General features: G+C 43.8%; 1 protein-coding gene across 1 annotated transcript in view; it reads left to right on the top strand.

Annotated features, from left to right (window-relative positions):
- LOC124595054 (vesicular glutamate transporter 2-like) overlaps positions 1 to 14,966 on the top strand; it is a 170,555-nt gene that overhangs the window by 127,064 nt on the left and 28,525 nt on the right. Inside the window, exon 6 of the mRNA XM_047133619.1 lies at positions 8,617 to 8,744. Coding sequence (XP_046989575.1) covers positions 8,617 to 8,744 — 128 coding nt within the window. The remainder of the gene's footprint in view (positions 1 to 8,616; positions 8,745 to 14,966) is intronic.

Genomic DNA, 14,966 nt, shown 5'->3' with positions numbered 1-14,966 from the left:
GGAGAGTATGGTGGGGCTGGAGAAAGGTTTTGTTCAGGAGTAAGGTGTCGACCCGGTGGTGGGAGAGGGTGTTCATTAGGAGGTATTTGTTGGTGCAGAAGGAGAGGATGTTCTGGAATAGAATGCGACACACGTGCCTCGCTATGATGGGAAGAGAGTGGGGGTGAAGGGAGGGGAGGGAGAGGCTTAAACTAGGGTGTCAAGGCAGGTGAAGGTGAAGTGGGCTTGGTTGTGGGAGTAAGTGGCAAAGGTGTTCAGGTGAAAGATGGAGCAGGTGGCGAGGGAGATCTGTTGGAGGGTGTGGGGGCGTTGAAAAGGGTGAATGTTTTGGAGGACTATAGTGAGGATCCGGATGATGTCTTCAGCTATGGGGGATGGATGGAGGGAATTGTTGGGATGGACAGGGGGATCGATGGGATGGACAGAGACAGTAAACTCGGAGGTTGCAGGAGGATCGCACTGTTTGTAATGGAACTGTTATAAGCTGATGACCTTACTGACTGGGTATGGCATCTACCTTTTTGCTTTGTAATATGTTCGTGGATACTTAAGTTTTTATTTATATATGTTACAGACAGACAATATGACTAGCATACGACCAAGGGAGGATAAGTGCGTCTTAATGGAGCTAAGGTAGAAATTTTATCCACGTCCATTTCATGAACAAACTGTGTGAACACCCGGTAACTGCCGCTGGATCGCGCTTGTTCAGCCATCCGTACCGTATGGACAAACCGGATAGTTCTGAGCGTTAGGTAGGACGGTGGAGATGAAGCCAGCTCGTTACACGTTGAATGCCACGGCTCGTGTGACGAAGGTTGAACAAACAGGGATGGCGATTATCGCTGAATGAACAACTTTCCTGTTGTATTTGTTTTTTTTTAACGCCAGTTTAACCTGACTGTTGAAACCGCTCAAAATAGCCGGTTTCTGAAATAACAGACTTTCAGTTTTTTATTCCTATCATTTCCTGTAATAAACTTATAAATCGAACAACGATGGAAAATATTGGCTATATCAGTTTCAAGATACACAGAAACAAAATATTAAATCATAGAAAATTAGTCCATCTATCGTTCGCTGCTTTTCTCGAGAAGTGGTAATTGGTTGAATACTGCCAGTATTCTCAAATTGATTTCTAATTTATTGAAACTCTTCTAAAATATCATGTTGTAATCCGGGATCGTACCAGAATTGGATATTACGCGTAGTCAGTGGTAAAAGGTGAAAACTGAGTTTTGAACACACTGTTTTTCCTGTTACTTTCTCCGTTTTCAAGGCCTACAAGCAGATGAAGGCATATTAAGTGGACACAGGCAGCAGATCAGCTACTTCCTATTTTTACTGTATGCTATGTATGGAGCGTTTTTAAATTTTTAATTTAGTACTGTTATGATAATTTCCTTCCTCTTTTATTATTTCACAGAAATTACAGACAAATCTTTAATCTTTTTAAGGAAACGAAGTACTTAACTACATTGCTACATCACTTTGTAAAAATATTTCCGGGCTAGGGTTTCTGCCATTCTGCAATACAACGGATTTTTGAGGAGGCAGCGAGGAACTACGGTACACAGGCCACGTGGAGGACAAGTCTTGTACACTGCACGTACCCGCGTACCTTGAGCCATGAGACACGGATACAGGCGCGGTATTGTCTCAGCAATGCTGTGCCAGTTCTTATCCCATACGTTTGTTGCTCGTTTCTGTTGGCATATTTATTAAAACAGCACTGATCGTTTTTCCCATTTTCTATGAAGACGCAATTATTCAAACGAATGCAAATTTTACGAATAAAAATTACTCCTTTTTTAAAAAACGTTTATTTAAGAACGAAAAATTTTAGCACTGCTGCTATTGCTGATTGATATTTCGTTTTCTTTACTCGGATAGTATTAAAAAATTGAAAAAACATCTGCTATAACCGCGAACAGAAAGCTATCAAAACACCAGTTATTCGGAACTAAAATACCAGTATCGGTTTTAGCCAGTCGGTGTTTCCCGTCCCTATTAACAAAGCCTGTCTCTGATCCCTGTCGGTTAGGATATTTTCACGATCGCTGTTGTTACGCCGTGATACAAAGTTGTGAGCGAGTGGTACACCATTCCTTATAGACACGTTGAACATGCTGCGTTGGTACAGCAAAAACCTGGCAACTTCATTGGCACCCTGCTCATGGGCACGTCCAGACACGGTAGCTCCTTCCTGCCTTTCTGTCACCTCTCCACGCCGATGCACCTCGCAGCACTCATTCCCTGCAAACCGTAGTCTGTAATTTACTTCAGTTCATTCAACACCAAGGAGTACCTTCAGAGGAGTCTAGGAGTCTTATGATTCATTTCATTTGTTTGAAACAGGTTCTTTCGGCCTTACGAAAAGTAAGTGCCTTGCCGTAGCGGTAACACCGGTGCCCGTCAGATCTCCGAAGTTAAGCGTTATCGGGCTTGATTAGCACTTGGATGGGTGACCGTCTGGTCTGCCGAGCGCTGTTGGCAAACGGGGTGCACTCAGTCCCTGTGACGCTAATTGAGGAGCTACTTGACGGGGAAGTAGCGGCTCCGGTCACAAAAACTGACAACGGACGGGAGAGCAGTGTGCTGACCACATGCTCAGCCGGCACGGTAGCTCAGCGTGTTCGGTCAGAGAGCCGGTTGGCCTCTGTAATAAAAAAACTGAGTGGAAGGATCAACCACCGAACTTGAACATGATGTCTTGCGACGTCCGCAACGACCAAACACAACGATCAATAACGAACAAAATGAAAAACAAAAAAACAAAAAAAAACATGCTCCTCCATATCCGCATCCGGTGACCCCTGTGGGCTGAAGATGTCGTGGCGGTCGGTCGGTACCGTTGGGCCTTCAAAGGCTGTTCGGACGGAGTTTTATATACGAGGACTGGAACTTAAATAGTGGCAACTATTTATTCACAGCCGATACAATAGAGTTACATGCTTGCACCTGTTACTGTTCTTCAAAGTAGTCACCAGCATTGTGTAGAACCCTTTGCCAGCGATGTGGAAGGCGTAGTATATCGTTAGCAGAGCCTGTTCTGTTGATGGTGCGAATGGAGCGGTCTACTGCCTGTCGAATCCCTGGAACAGATCTGAAGCGAATGCCACGAAGTGGTTCCTTCATCTTCGGAAGCAAATCAAAGTCACAAGTACTTAAGTCCGGGGAGTATTGTGGATGGTACAGTACTTCCCAGTCCCATAGACCGAACAGAGCAGCCACAGCTTGCGCTGTATGCGCCCGCGCATTGTCGTGCAAAATGGGGGGTAGGTTGCGCAGAAAGTGTCGCCGCTTCTTTCACAAAGCCGGTCGCAGGTGATGCTCCAAAAACGAACAGTAATACTGTGCATTGACGGTCTGCTGTTGACGAACGTAATGCGTTAGGATAACACCATCACAGTCGTACACGAGAATCACCATAACTTTCACCGTATTGGGGCTCTGACGCACTTTCGACTTTCGCGGCGACCTATAATGACTCCATTCGTTGGACTGGCGTTTCAGTTTTGGCTCGTACGATGTGGCCCATGTCTCATCCAGTGTTACGATACGGCATAAGAAATACTCTCCTTCGCGCTCATAACACTCCAAGTGCGTCTGAGCAGCGTCGTAACGCATCCATTTCCCTCCAGCACTACTTGAGACATTAATCGAGTCCAAGCCACGTCTTGTTGCGGCACTTCTGCGTGGTTGTGGTTGCCCTACACGATATTAGGCAGGTGTACCAGTTTCTTTGGCTCTTCAGTGAAATTTAAGTGTTAAAAACATAGGCCACAGCATCTGAGGGAAGCTTCCGGCATCTTCTTCCCGCGCACGGCCTTTGGTTCCCTGACGTCTGCGTCCGACGACTTCAACATTCCGGCCCAGGTGGAAGATTCCTTCCGCTGCCACTTAGCTGCTGCATCGCTCATGAAACGTGAGAAGCAACAAACACACACATTTGTTTGTTTTAAAACAGAAATTTACATAATTTATACAAACATTGCCTGTGTTTTACTACACTTAACATGGACAAGTTCAAATGTCGTTGCTGCAAGAATTTGTACTGTAAAAAGCCCTGCATGATAAAACATTCTCACTTTTCAGTGCCCAACCCTGAGATCATTCTTCCTTGATCGCTGTTTCTATTGAGCAGTACCATCTTTAGAAAATGTGAAATATGAGACTTTAAACAAGAAACTGCACAATATCTTACTGCAAGTAGTGCAAGCAGCAAGCACTCTTGTAGAACGAATCACAAACACATGCCTGAGAGAGAGTGGACGTATATACATATAACATCAAATATTATAGAGTACATTTCTCTTAGAAAACAGGAATATGAGAAAAAAAATGAACGTAGTCACACGCGAACCTGCAACGCATTGCTCTTCACTTTCGAACACCGCATCTCTATTTTTTTCCGTTCTAAGAATCTGTTTTTTCGTAATTCTTCGTCACAACATCCATGCGCATGTCGCAGGACACCCCTCAAACACCATCGATGCAAACTTCACTTAGCTTTCCCTTTTTTTTCAGTTCCAGAGGGTGATCACCCCTCTGACCGAATATCATGACCAACCACGCTGGCCATATGTTGCGCTACACTAGCTTCTGTAACGTGCGATCTTATCTTGCATATTACTATCTTCTGAAGTTTTTAATCGCTGGTATGCTATTAACTGACATTTCCAGTGCGCAACAAAAAATTAAAGGAGCACTTTTTCAAAAACCCCTAATTGCCTCGAATAAGTTTGAAATTTGGTTCGAAAGTGCCTATAACCTGGCTTTGTAATAGCGCAAAAGCACGGTTTCCTGAGACGTCGCCATCGTGCTCGGCGACGCTTCAAACAGCAAGCTGTCGACACCTGCGGAAAAAGGGCCACAGGCCACGGTAGGCAAAGCGCACCCCAAGGGTGTCGCAAGGGGTCGACTAAGCCTGAGGCGCTACAGCAGCCTGCCAGCTGAATTTGCGTTGAAGTTACTGACAGGCACATTTTTTACATGCCGAAGGACGGTGCGTAGGTGGCACTGAGGGTATTGTTGAACAGGGGAGTCTTCTAGGTATCTTTTCCCGTTTTACATTGAAGCGCCAAAGAATCTCGTATAGACATGCGTATTCAAACACAGAGATATGTAAATAGGCAGAATAAGACGCTGCGGTCGGCAATGCCTATACAGGTTGTTACAAAAAGGTACGGCCAAACTTTCAGGAAACATTCCTCACACACAAAGAAAGAAAATATGCTATGTAGACATGTGTCCGGAAAAGCTTACTTTCCATGTTAAAGCTCATTTTATTACTTCTCTTCAAATCACACTAATCATGGAATGGAAAGACACAGCAACAGAACGTACCAGCGTGACTTCAAACACTTTGTTACAGGAAATGTTCAAAATGTCCTCCGTTAGCGAGGATACATGCACCCACCCTCCGTCGCATGGAATCTCTGATGCGCTGATGCAGCCCTGGAGAATGGCGTATTGTATCACAGCCGTCCACAATACGAGCACGAAGAGTCTCTACATTTGGTACCGGGGCTGCGTAGAAAAGAGCTTCCAAATGCCCCCATAAATGAAAGTCAAGAGGGTTGAGGTCAGGAGAGCGTGGAGGCCATGGAATTGGTCCGCCTCTACCAATCCATCGGTCACCGAATCTGTTGTTGAGAAGCGTACGAACACTTCGACTGAAATGTGCAGGAGCTCCATCGTGCATGAACCACATGTTGTGTCCTACTTGTAAAGGCACATGTTCTAGCAGCACAGGTAGAGTATCCCGTATGAAATCATCATAACGTGCTCCGCTGAGCGTGCGTGGAAGAACATGGGGCCCAATCAAGACATCACCAACAATGCCTGCCCAAACGTTCACAGAAAATCTGTGTTTGTGTTAATGACGTGATTGCACAATTGCGTGCGGATTCTCGTCAGCCCACACATGTTGATTATGAAAATTTACAATTTGATCACGTTGGAATGAAGCCTCATCCGCAAAGAGAACATTTGCACTGAAATGAGGATTGACATATTGTTGGATGAACCATTCGCAGAAGTGTACTCCTGGAGGCCAATCAGCTGCTGATAGTGCCTGCACACGCTGTACATGGTACGGAAACAACTGGTTCTCCCGTAGAACTCTCCATACAGTGACGTGGTCAACGTTACCTTGTACAGCAGCAACTTCTCTGACGCTGACATTAGGGTTATCGTCAACTGCACGAAGAATTGCCTCGTCCATTGCAGGTGTCCTCGTCGTTCTAGGTCTTCCCCAGTCGCGAGTCATAGGCTGGAATTTTCCGTGCTCCCTAAGACGCCGATCAATTGCTTCGAACGTCTTCCTGTCGGGACACCTTCGTTCTGGAAATCTGTCTCGATACAAACGTACCGCGCCACGGCTGTTGCCCCGTGCTAATCCATACATCAAACGGGCATCTGCCAACTCCGCATTTGTAAACATTGCACTGACTGCAAAACCACGTTCGTGATGAACACTGACCTGTTGATGCTACGTACTGATGTGCTTGATGTTAGTACTGTAGAGCAAAGAGTCGCATGTCAACACAAGCACCGAAGTCAACATTGCCTTCCTTCAACTGGGCCAACTGGAGGTGAATCGATGAAGTACAGTACATACTGACGAAACTAAAATGAGCTCTAACATGGAAATTAAGCGTTTCCGGAAACATGTCCACATAACATCTTTTCTTTATTTGTGTGTGAGGAATGTTTCCTGAAAGTTTGGCCGTACCTTTTTGTAACACCCTGTATAAGTCAAGTCTCTGGCGTAGTTGTTAGATGGGTTACTATTGCTACAATGACAGGTTATCAAGATTTAAGTGAGTTTTAACGTGGTTTTACAGTCGGCGCTCGAGCGATGGGATACAGCATCCGGGGCAGCGATGAAGTGAGGATTTTCCCGTACGACCATTTCACGAGTGGACCGTGAATGTCAGGAATCCGGTAAAACATGAAATCTCCGATATCGCTGCGGCCGGAAAAAGATCATGCGAGAACGGGACCAATTACGACCGAAAAAGGTGCGGACCCGATCATAGGTCGTGATTATCCTTCGTACATGTTGGACATTCACTCTACTGCTTCACAAACGTCTCTAATGCGTCCCTACTGGTGTTTTAACTCTCAACTGAAATGCTCCAATCCGTTCGGGTGTGCCGTTCTACCAGTAGGTAGTTCTCATGGTAATTGTGTGTATGTTTACAAACAACGTCAGGGGTGACCTTCCGATCGGTACAGGAACAGTCACAATGGCAACATTCCTGTACGACAGATCAGGGTTACGCAACACTTTTGTTGAAGTGTGTAGTTCTGCGTACCCTTGATTAGTTCGTAGCATAGTAACAGCAAAAGTTTCCAGCCTGTTAATACGAATATTTGAAGTCGTGCTTGACCGTAAATGGTACGTCATTGATGTACACCAGGAATAGAAGCGGCTCTTGGATGGAGCCCTGTGGCTCACTGTAGGTTACTAGTCCATCCCCTGAATAATCTGTCCTTCATTTTAGAGACGTGAGCTCAACCAGATACTTTCTTTTGGAGAGATATGAGCGGAAGCACTCACTGCAGACACCTTTAATTCCATAACTTTCTAGATTATGTAACAGCAGGAAGTGCTTTACAAGTTCAAATGCTTTTGTGAGATTTATAAAGAGCAAGTTCAAATGCTTCTGTGAGGTTTATAAGGAATCCAGAAAAAGAGTGTTTCTCGTCGGTAAAAGCAAAAATCGCTACTTTTACTTATCCGCCTGTTTCCAGCCTGTTAATACGAGTATTTTAAGTCAGGCTTGACCGTAAATGCTACGTTATGGACATTTTCAAGCATGGTCGCCTACTGACAGCACCAGTCTTTAGGCACCAGGGCGACACGCCGCTCAATAATTTCCATGTTCTCCTTTAATCACACCTGACGAGGCTTACAAACACTCAAGCAGTACTCGACAATAGTTTGTTCATGCTGAAATCTGAGCTTCCCTCTCAACCGTTATTTCTGAAAAAAAGGTAAAGAGTCTCGGATGATATATTTCCAGAAAACCTGGGGAAGATCTGTAGAGATCTTAAGAATAAAGTTACCATCATGCGGCATAGAGAATAACATGCTTTCTCCGTGTTGTTTCCACGTCAGAAGAATCATTTACTCATCACGAAAGACAAAAAGGTAGCCACTTAAACATGCACAAAATATCCATTTAGCCATAACCTGCTGTGATTTTAATCCCGTCTTCAGCTTAACCATATTTCTCCATAAAACGAAGTTAAATGTGTACTTCCAGCATTTAGAATAACGCTGTACTTAAAAGAAGGACATGAATACTTTTTTCAATTTCTTTTTCCATTACTGTTGAGGGTTTCAGGTATGTGTCATCCGTCTTCAGATAATTAACATCCATAGATAATTTAATATTTTAGAACTAAAACTCTAATTTTAAAATGCCAAAATTAATTGTATAAATTAATTGTTATGTACATGGGCATGACCAACCGAGCCTAGTCGCTATCTTTAATTTGTTAACCCTTTTGTTACCACAGAGACTTGTAAAACCGATGACTGAGGTGTGTATTGGCATTTCTGTTTCATTATTGAAGTATCACCTCAATGTTTATTTTCAGGAGCAATTGCTGTGTTGTGGTACGTCGTATGGTTCATGTGTATCGCTGAGGATCCTTTAGAAGACAAAAGAATCACCAGTCAAGAACTTGAATTCATACAGTCTTGTCTTGGGGAAGACAGAAAGACGGTATGTATATTTTACCACATTTTCTCCTGTATTCTGGACTCCTTGGGTTGGATCACTGGTCCACTACTGTTCTTGCCTTATATGTAATACCTATAATTTTATTTAATCGGGATGCAGAGTTATTCTTAGTTTCAGATGGACAATCATTGTTGTGGAGCCAAGCAAAGAAGTATCAACAGAGAAAGTGGCAAATGAAATTTTTGTGAAAGCCACAGACTGGTTTTGCACAAAAGGGCTAGCTTTAAACCTTAAAAACCAATTTTGTGCAGTCAAAAATAATAATAGTACACAAGTTTCTTTCAAAATGCAAAAAAAATTATTTATGTATCTACATGCTGACCATTTACAGTCTTTTCTGTAAAAAGGATTAACTATCTCTATTCAATAATCCCTCTGCGGTATGGAGAAACATTTGTAATCTTCGTTTGAAAACGCTTCTGCTGTCTATCAGACATTTTATTTCAGTCGAGAGTATGTCAAAGAGTTTTATAGCTGTATGTTTCACACCTTTATGTGCCAAAGATTCATTAAAGGGTAACACTCTGTTAGTCTCAAATTCAGGTGGATTCATATTAACTGCTTCTTCCTCCGCTTCTTGATAGAACAGCTTGGTACTTATAAATGAAAAGGACGAAGAATCATCGCAAAATAAATGAGTCAGAGTCTGTGTCCGTATGGGTTAAAGGAGCTCTTAATTGCAGCAAGATTAAAGTTGTTGGTGTTGTGACAGATTATTATAGAAATTGAAATAAAGTTCAATTATAGAAATTGAAATGAAGTTCTCTTCGTTCTACCTGTTCTTTATCCTTATCTATATCACATAAAAAAGACTACACATTGATCTTGCCGAAAGCCGTGAAGCGATTTTTTTTGGTGTTGCAGCCGACAGCTGTAACAACAGAGCTTATAGACAGTCATGACACAATAACTTAATGCAGGAAAAATAGAGGAATAGAAAGGAGCTCAGCATGGGAAGCATTGGAAAACTGTGAGGATTAAGTGAAGTGTAGAAGAGCGGAAATACTGAGCTGTGTTTGGTCTTTTATTATTAAATCAAGACTATGAACTAGATGCTTGTTGATTTCCAGGGCTTCCAACAGGTTAAGCTTCTCGCCTTTGTTAGCTAAGTAAAGGACATGGGACTGTGGTTGGTAACTATGACCCTCATTCAGCACATGCTCAGCAAATCAGGTGTATTGAGCAACCTCCAACTGCTGAAAATACACAAAGCTGTTGTGTTCCTCACACAGTAGCAAATTTTATTATTGCTACATTTCAGTGTCCAACTTTCCTTTCAAAGCTTCGTTGAGCATGGGAACAAATCAGAGGCGATCCTATAAGACATCAGTGAATCAAAATATTCAAAATATTTTAACTTACTGACTTACATATCCAGGAAGTTTGCTTTTATTTTTATGACAAGACTATCTGAAATTAAACGTTTTAACATGTCTGTTATATGGTTTTTCCATTTTAAGTTTTCATCAATATGTACACGTGAGAATATAGAATTTCCAATCCTGTTTATTATTTCTTGTCTCTTTGGCTCATAAATGAGTGAAATGTGCAGCTATAAAACTCTTTGACAAAGCCCTCATTGAAATAAAATGTCTGATAGACGGTAGAAGTGTTTTCAAATGAAGATTGGAAATTTGTGGTAAGGTATTATGGGACCAAGCTACTGAGGTCATCGGTCCCTAAGCTTGCACACTAGTTAATCTAACTTAAACTAACTTACGTTAAGGACAACACACACACCCATGTCCGAGGAAGGACTCGAACCTCCGACGGGGGTAGCCGCGTGTATCGTGACAAGGCGCCTCAGATTTCTCGGCTAACACGCGCGGCGCAAATGAAGATTAAAAATGTTATTCTATACCACAGAGGGATTCTTGAATAGAGATAGTTAATGCTTTCAAAGAAAAACTATAAATGCTCAGCATGTAGATATATAAATATTTTTTTCCATTTTAAAAGAAAGATGTGTTCTGTTATTAGTCAGTTAGCAAGTTCCAGTCATAACGTTTTACTCAAGTATGATCTATTGAACACGTTATCACTAACAGAAACGTTGTATGTCTTCTTCACACATCTCACGTACCAAACCCGTCCTCCTCCACCGCGGTATCTGACTGTCAGACGGAGTTTTATAAACACAAACTATGAGTTAATAAAAACTAATAAGACTTGTTTTCGAGGAATGTATCGTTTTACGTGTCTCAGTCGTTAACAAGGTCCTTTACGCTGTCCTTATTTCTGACACTGCGGCTTTCACAAAACAGTGCACAGATTCTCTCTTTTTCATGCAGATTCGATTTTGCAACATTCATGCTGGTCAATAGCAAAGCACCTACAACAAGTGCCTTGCAACATATGCATTGTAGTAGACAACAGCCACTCCTACTAAGTTCACAAAACATTTGTATGTGAGTCCCTACAATACTTTGACCGAAGAGTGCTTCGTCCACGTACGTGTACGTTTACAGTATCGGTCCAATGAATAACATTCCTACATGCACTGATGTGCAAAACTTAAAGACGAAAGTAACTTTCGCAGGTTGCGTCACTGCCAAGAAACGTAGCTAGATGAAACTTGGAGCACACATAGAAAGAACTATAACAGTATAGTACAGAAGGTAACTGAAAGGCATACGCAATGAGACAAACAGAAATGACACTTTTATTGAAATACAGGATCACCAGAGTGGAAGGCGGTGGGTGGGAATAAACCATTAGGACAATTTTAGTTAAGAGGGCATTTATTGGCAGAAAATGCATTCAAATGGGCCATATAAGTCAGGCTTAGGGAGGCGAGGGTGAGCCAGATCATAGTGGCGGGCGAAACATAGTTCACAAAGTTAATGAACAGTGGCGTCTGCCATTCTGACAAGTCAGAATGGTGGGGCGGCTACAGAGACAAAGTCCGCGGCGCCGCAGCACCGGGAGAGGTAGGTGGTGTTCACAGCTACACGGCGTGCGGCGGAGAGAGCCTCGCCAATGGGCGGCGGGGTACGTCTGGCAAAACCACGCGGCTTCCTCCACCCTGATTGGTCAGAAGTCGAGAAACCCATGGGGGCGGCATGGAAAGTTCCGAAGTGTGGCCTGGTCAGCGTCGGCTTAGGCGGCGTTACCTCGTCAGCACACGAGGGAGGTGCGTGATCGAGATTGCTGACCCCAGTGCTGACTTGCTGTTGCCAGACCGTGGGACGAGAAAATTACAAGCAGCCGAAGCTGCCGGCTAATGCTGGACCATAACGAGAGAATGAAATTAATCGTTCAAAATAAATTAAGAATAGGATCCCCTACTATCTGGCTCAACCTTACAGTAATTACAGGAAATTCATCACGATACATGATGGTCCCCCGCACATTACAGTTTGCAGGACATGGTTCTTAATAGAGTGTGTGATCACCATGGGCAGCAGTACACGTTCTGAACGTGCTCCCATACTGGTCAAAAGGTTGGTAACGGGTTCTGTTGGTAGGGCGTTCCATTCCTCCACAAGCGCGGCTGACGTGCTGCAGTATGTCTTCCCAAAGGCATCCCACACGTGCGCGATGGGATTTGAGTTGGGCGAATGGGCAGACCACTCTATTCGCCGAATATCTTCTCGTTGCAAGAGCTCCTTCGCCTGTGCTGTTCGATGCGGTGGCGCGTTGTCATCCATAAAAATGAAGTCAGGGCCAAATGCACCCGTGAAAAGACGCACATGGGGAAGCAGTCACACTAACGATGATCGATGAGTGTACAGTGGTCAAAGGTTTGGAGATCAGCAAGCTGATGCAACCACATGCGTCCCCACATTATAACACTTAGACCACTAAAAAGGTCATGTTCGACAATTTTCCTGGCCGCATTATGTGTTCCCACCACTCGCCATGTGAGGGTGCATCCAGCAATGTCGAACAGTTTCGTGTTGTCCAGGTGTAATGGTGTGGGGAGGCATAACGTTGCATCGGCGTACTAAATCTTTGAACACAGTGCATGCGCCTGTCGTCGTTATTGTGACACCGTACGTCTTCCCCATGTGCGTCTTATCAGGCCCTGACTTCATTTTTATGGATGACAATGCGAGACCACGTCGAACAACGCAGGTAGAGGGGCTCTTGGGACGAGAGATATTCAGTGAATGGACCGACGTGCCTGTCCTCCCGACTTGAATACTATCGAGCACGTATGGCATGCCTTGGGGAGCCATACTGCGGCACGTCCATATTCGCCAACGACCATCAAGCAGTTGTCAACCGCGCTGGTGGAGGAAAGGAACGTCCTACCATACAAACTTACCACCCTGGCGGGCAGCAAGGGAGCACGTTGCCGTGACAGACACATCATGCGAAAGTCACTTTCGTCCATACGTTTTCCACACCAGTGTAGTTGTAGAAGGCGATTTGCTTTATTTGCAACAACGCATACGATAACAGACGTTGGTTTCAAAACTTTTGTTCATGTAATTCAGGTGGATACCAACTAAGAGGATCGTTACAATTTTGGACGAAAAATATATTTCCATAGTAAAAATACCTGGACGAATACCAGGACTCAACTGGCACACAAATTCACTTAGTTTTGGTTCCAGAATGAAAGAGAAATAAGTCTCTGAAAAAAATCGTAATATAAAATCATCAAGTCTACAATGTTATTATTACAGTACTTTAGATGTACGCATATAATTAAAGTTTTCTTGAAAAACACGAAGTTTTAATTTGTTTAGCTCCATTCGTACTTTTTCTGGCAAAACCTCGCATGGTGAAGCAAACATTCTAACAAGTGAAACTCCCCATCGCAGCCCCCTAAGATTTAGTGGTAAGAAGGCCCACTGGATAGCCCGTCAGAAATTGATCAAGCACGAAACAGGAACAAGATGCATGAACTGTGAAAGAAAGAGATCGCAGCCCCCTAAGAAGGCTCATTGGATAGCCCGTCAGAAACTGATCAAGCATGAAACAGGAAGAAGATGATTGAACTGTGGAAAAAAGAGGCAAAACGGAAACAGTTAACGGTCCAAGATCACTATGAGCGACAATCAGCGAACTGATTGAGCATGGTGGCGTGGTTATGTGGACTGCAAAGGGGAAGATCTGGGTTCAAATCTCCCTCGTGGCCCCCTCCCTTTTCATTCTTTTTTAAGCCGGCCGAAGTGGCCGTGCGGTTAAAGGCGCTGCAGTCTGGAACCGCAAGACCGCTACGGTCGCAGGTTCGAATCCTGCCTCGGGCATGGATGTTTGTGATGTCCTTAGGTTAGTTAGGTTTAACTAGTTCTAAGTTCTAGGGGACTAATGACCTCAGCAGTTGAGTCCCATAGTGCTCAGAGCCATTTGAGCCATTCTTTTTTAAACATTATGAGCTGTCCATCCGGTTGTTGATGTATCCGTTCCCTGTATTCAAATTTATGTCTATATCGTGGTGCAACGTCTGTTTGCAACAGCGACGTGTAACGAAAGGACGTCCAGACGTACGTACCTCCTATTCGTTCTACAAAAGTACCGCATGTTATGCCTCTTGTGTTCCGTTTCGGAAGTTTTGACTCGAATTCCTTTGTTGTACCATAGCTCACACCCGTTTACTTGATGTTTCCATTTATGTCTATGAGACATCTGGCTAGCTCTCACTATTCATCACATTTACTTGTGACGTTAATATATTCTTACCACATGACTCGCATTCTATAACCAGTGTACAGTACGACAATGGCCAAGACTACAGAAGGAGAACAGACACGTCAATGAAGTGACGGACAGTTCACAAATTGCGAAGGGGAAAGAAAAAGGCGCTGAGAGAGAGCTGAACACGATCACCCGCTTTGCAGTCCATCACCGTGACTAGACGACCACGACGCAGTTGCTCTAGCAAGTCGCTCGATGTTGCACTTCTTGAGCTACGCCTGTTCACTATTTCTATTTTGCTTCTTTTTTCACAGTTCAGTGCACCTTCTTCCTGTTTTCATACTTGATCTGTGTTCATCTGTGGACGGGCTGTCCGCTGGGCCATTTTACCATTAAATACGGGGGAGGGAACGGGGCGAGGGGGAGTCTGCGAGGGGGAGTTTCCCTTCGTTGAAAGAAACCTCTGACATGGGCATGCTGAACACAGTGAATTGGCAGATTCATGAAGACAGACGATCATACCACTGAACCCCATTTACAAAATTTCGAGAATCAATGAAGAATCCAGGAACATACTGCAGCCTCTTAAGTATCGTTCCTGCGGGGACTGAAGAC

Source organism: Schistocerca americana, chromosome 2, assembly GCF_021461395.2.
Source record: "Schistocerca americana isolate TAMUIC-IGC-003095 chromosome 2, iqSchAmer2.1, whole genome shotgun sequence".
Taxonomy (NCBI): Eukaryota; Metazoa; Arthropoda; class Insecta; order Orthoptera; family Acrididae; genus Schistocerca; species Schistocerca americana.
This window is presented reverse-complemented; position numbering and strand designations above follow the sequence as displayed.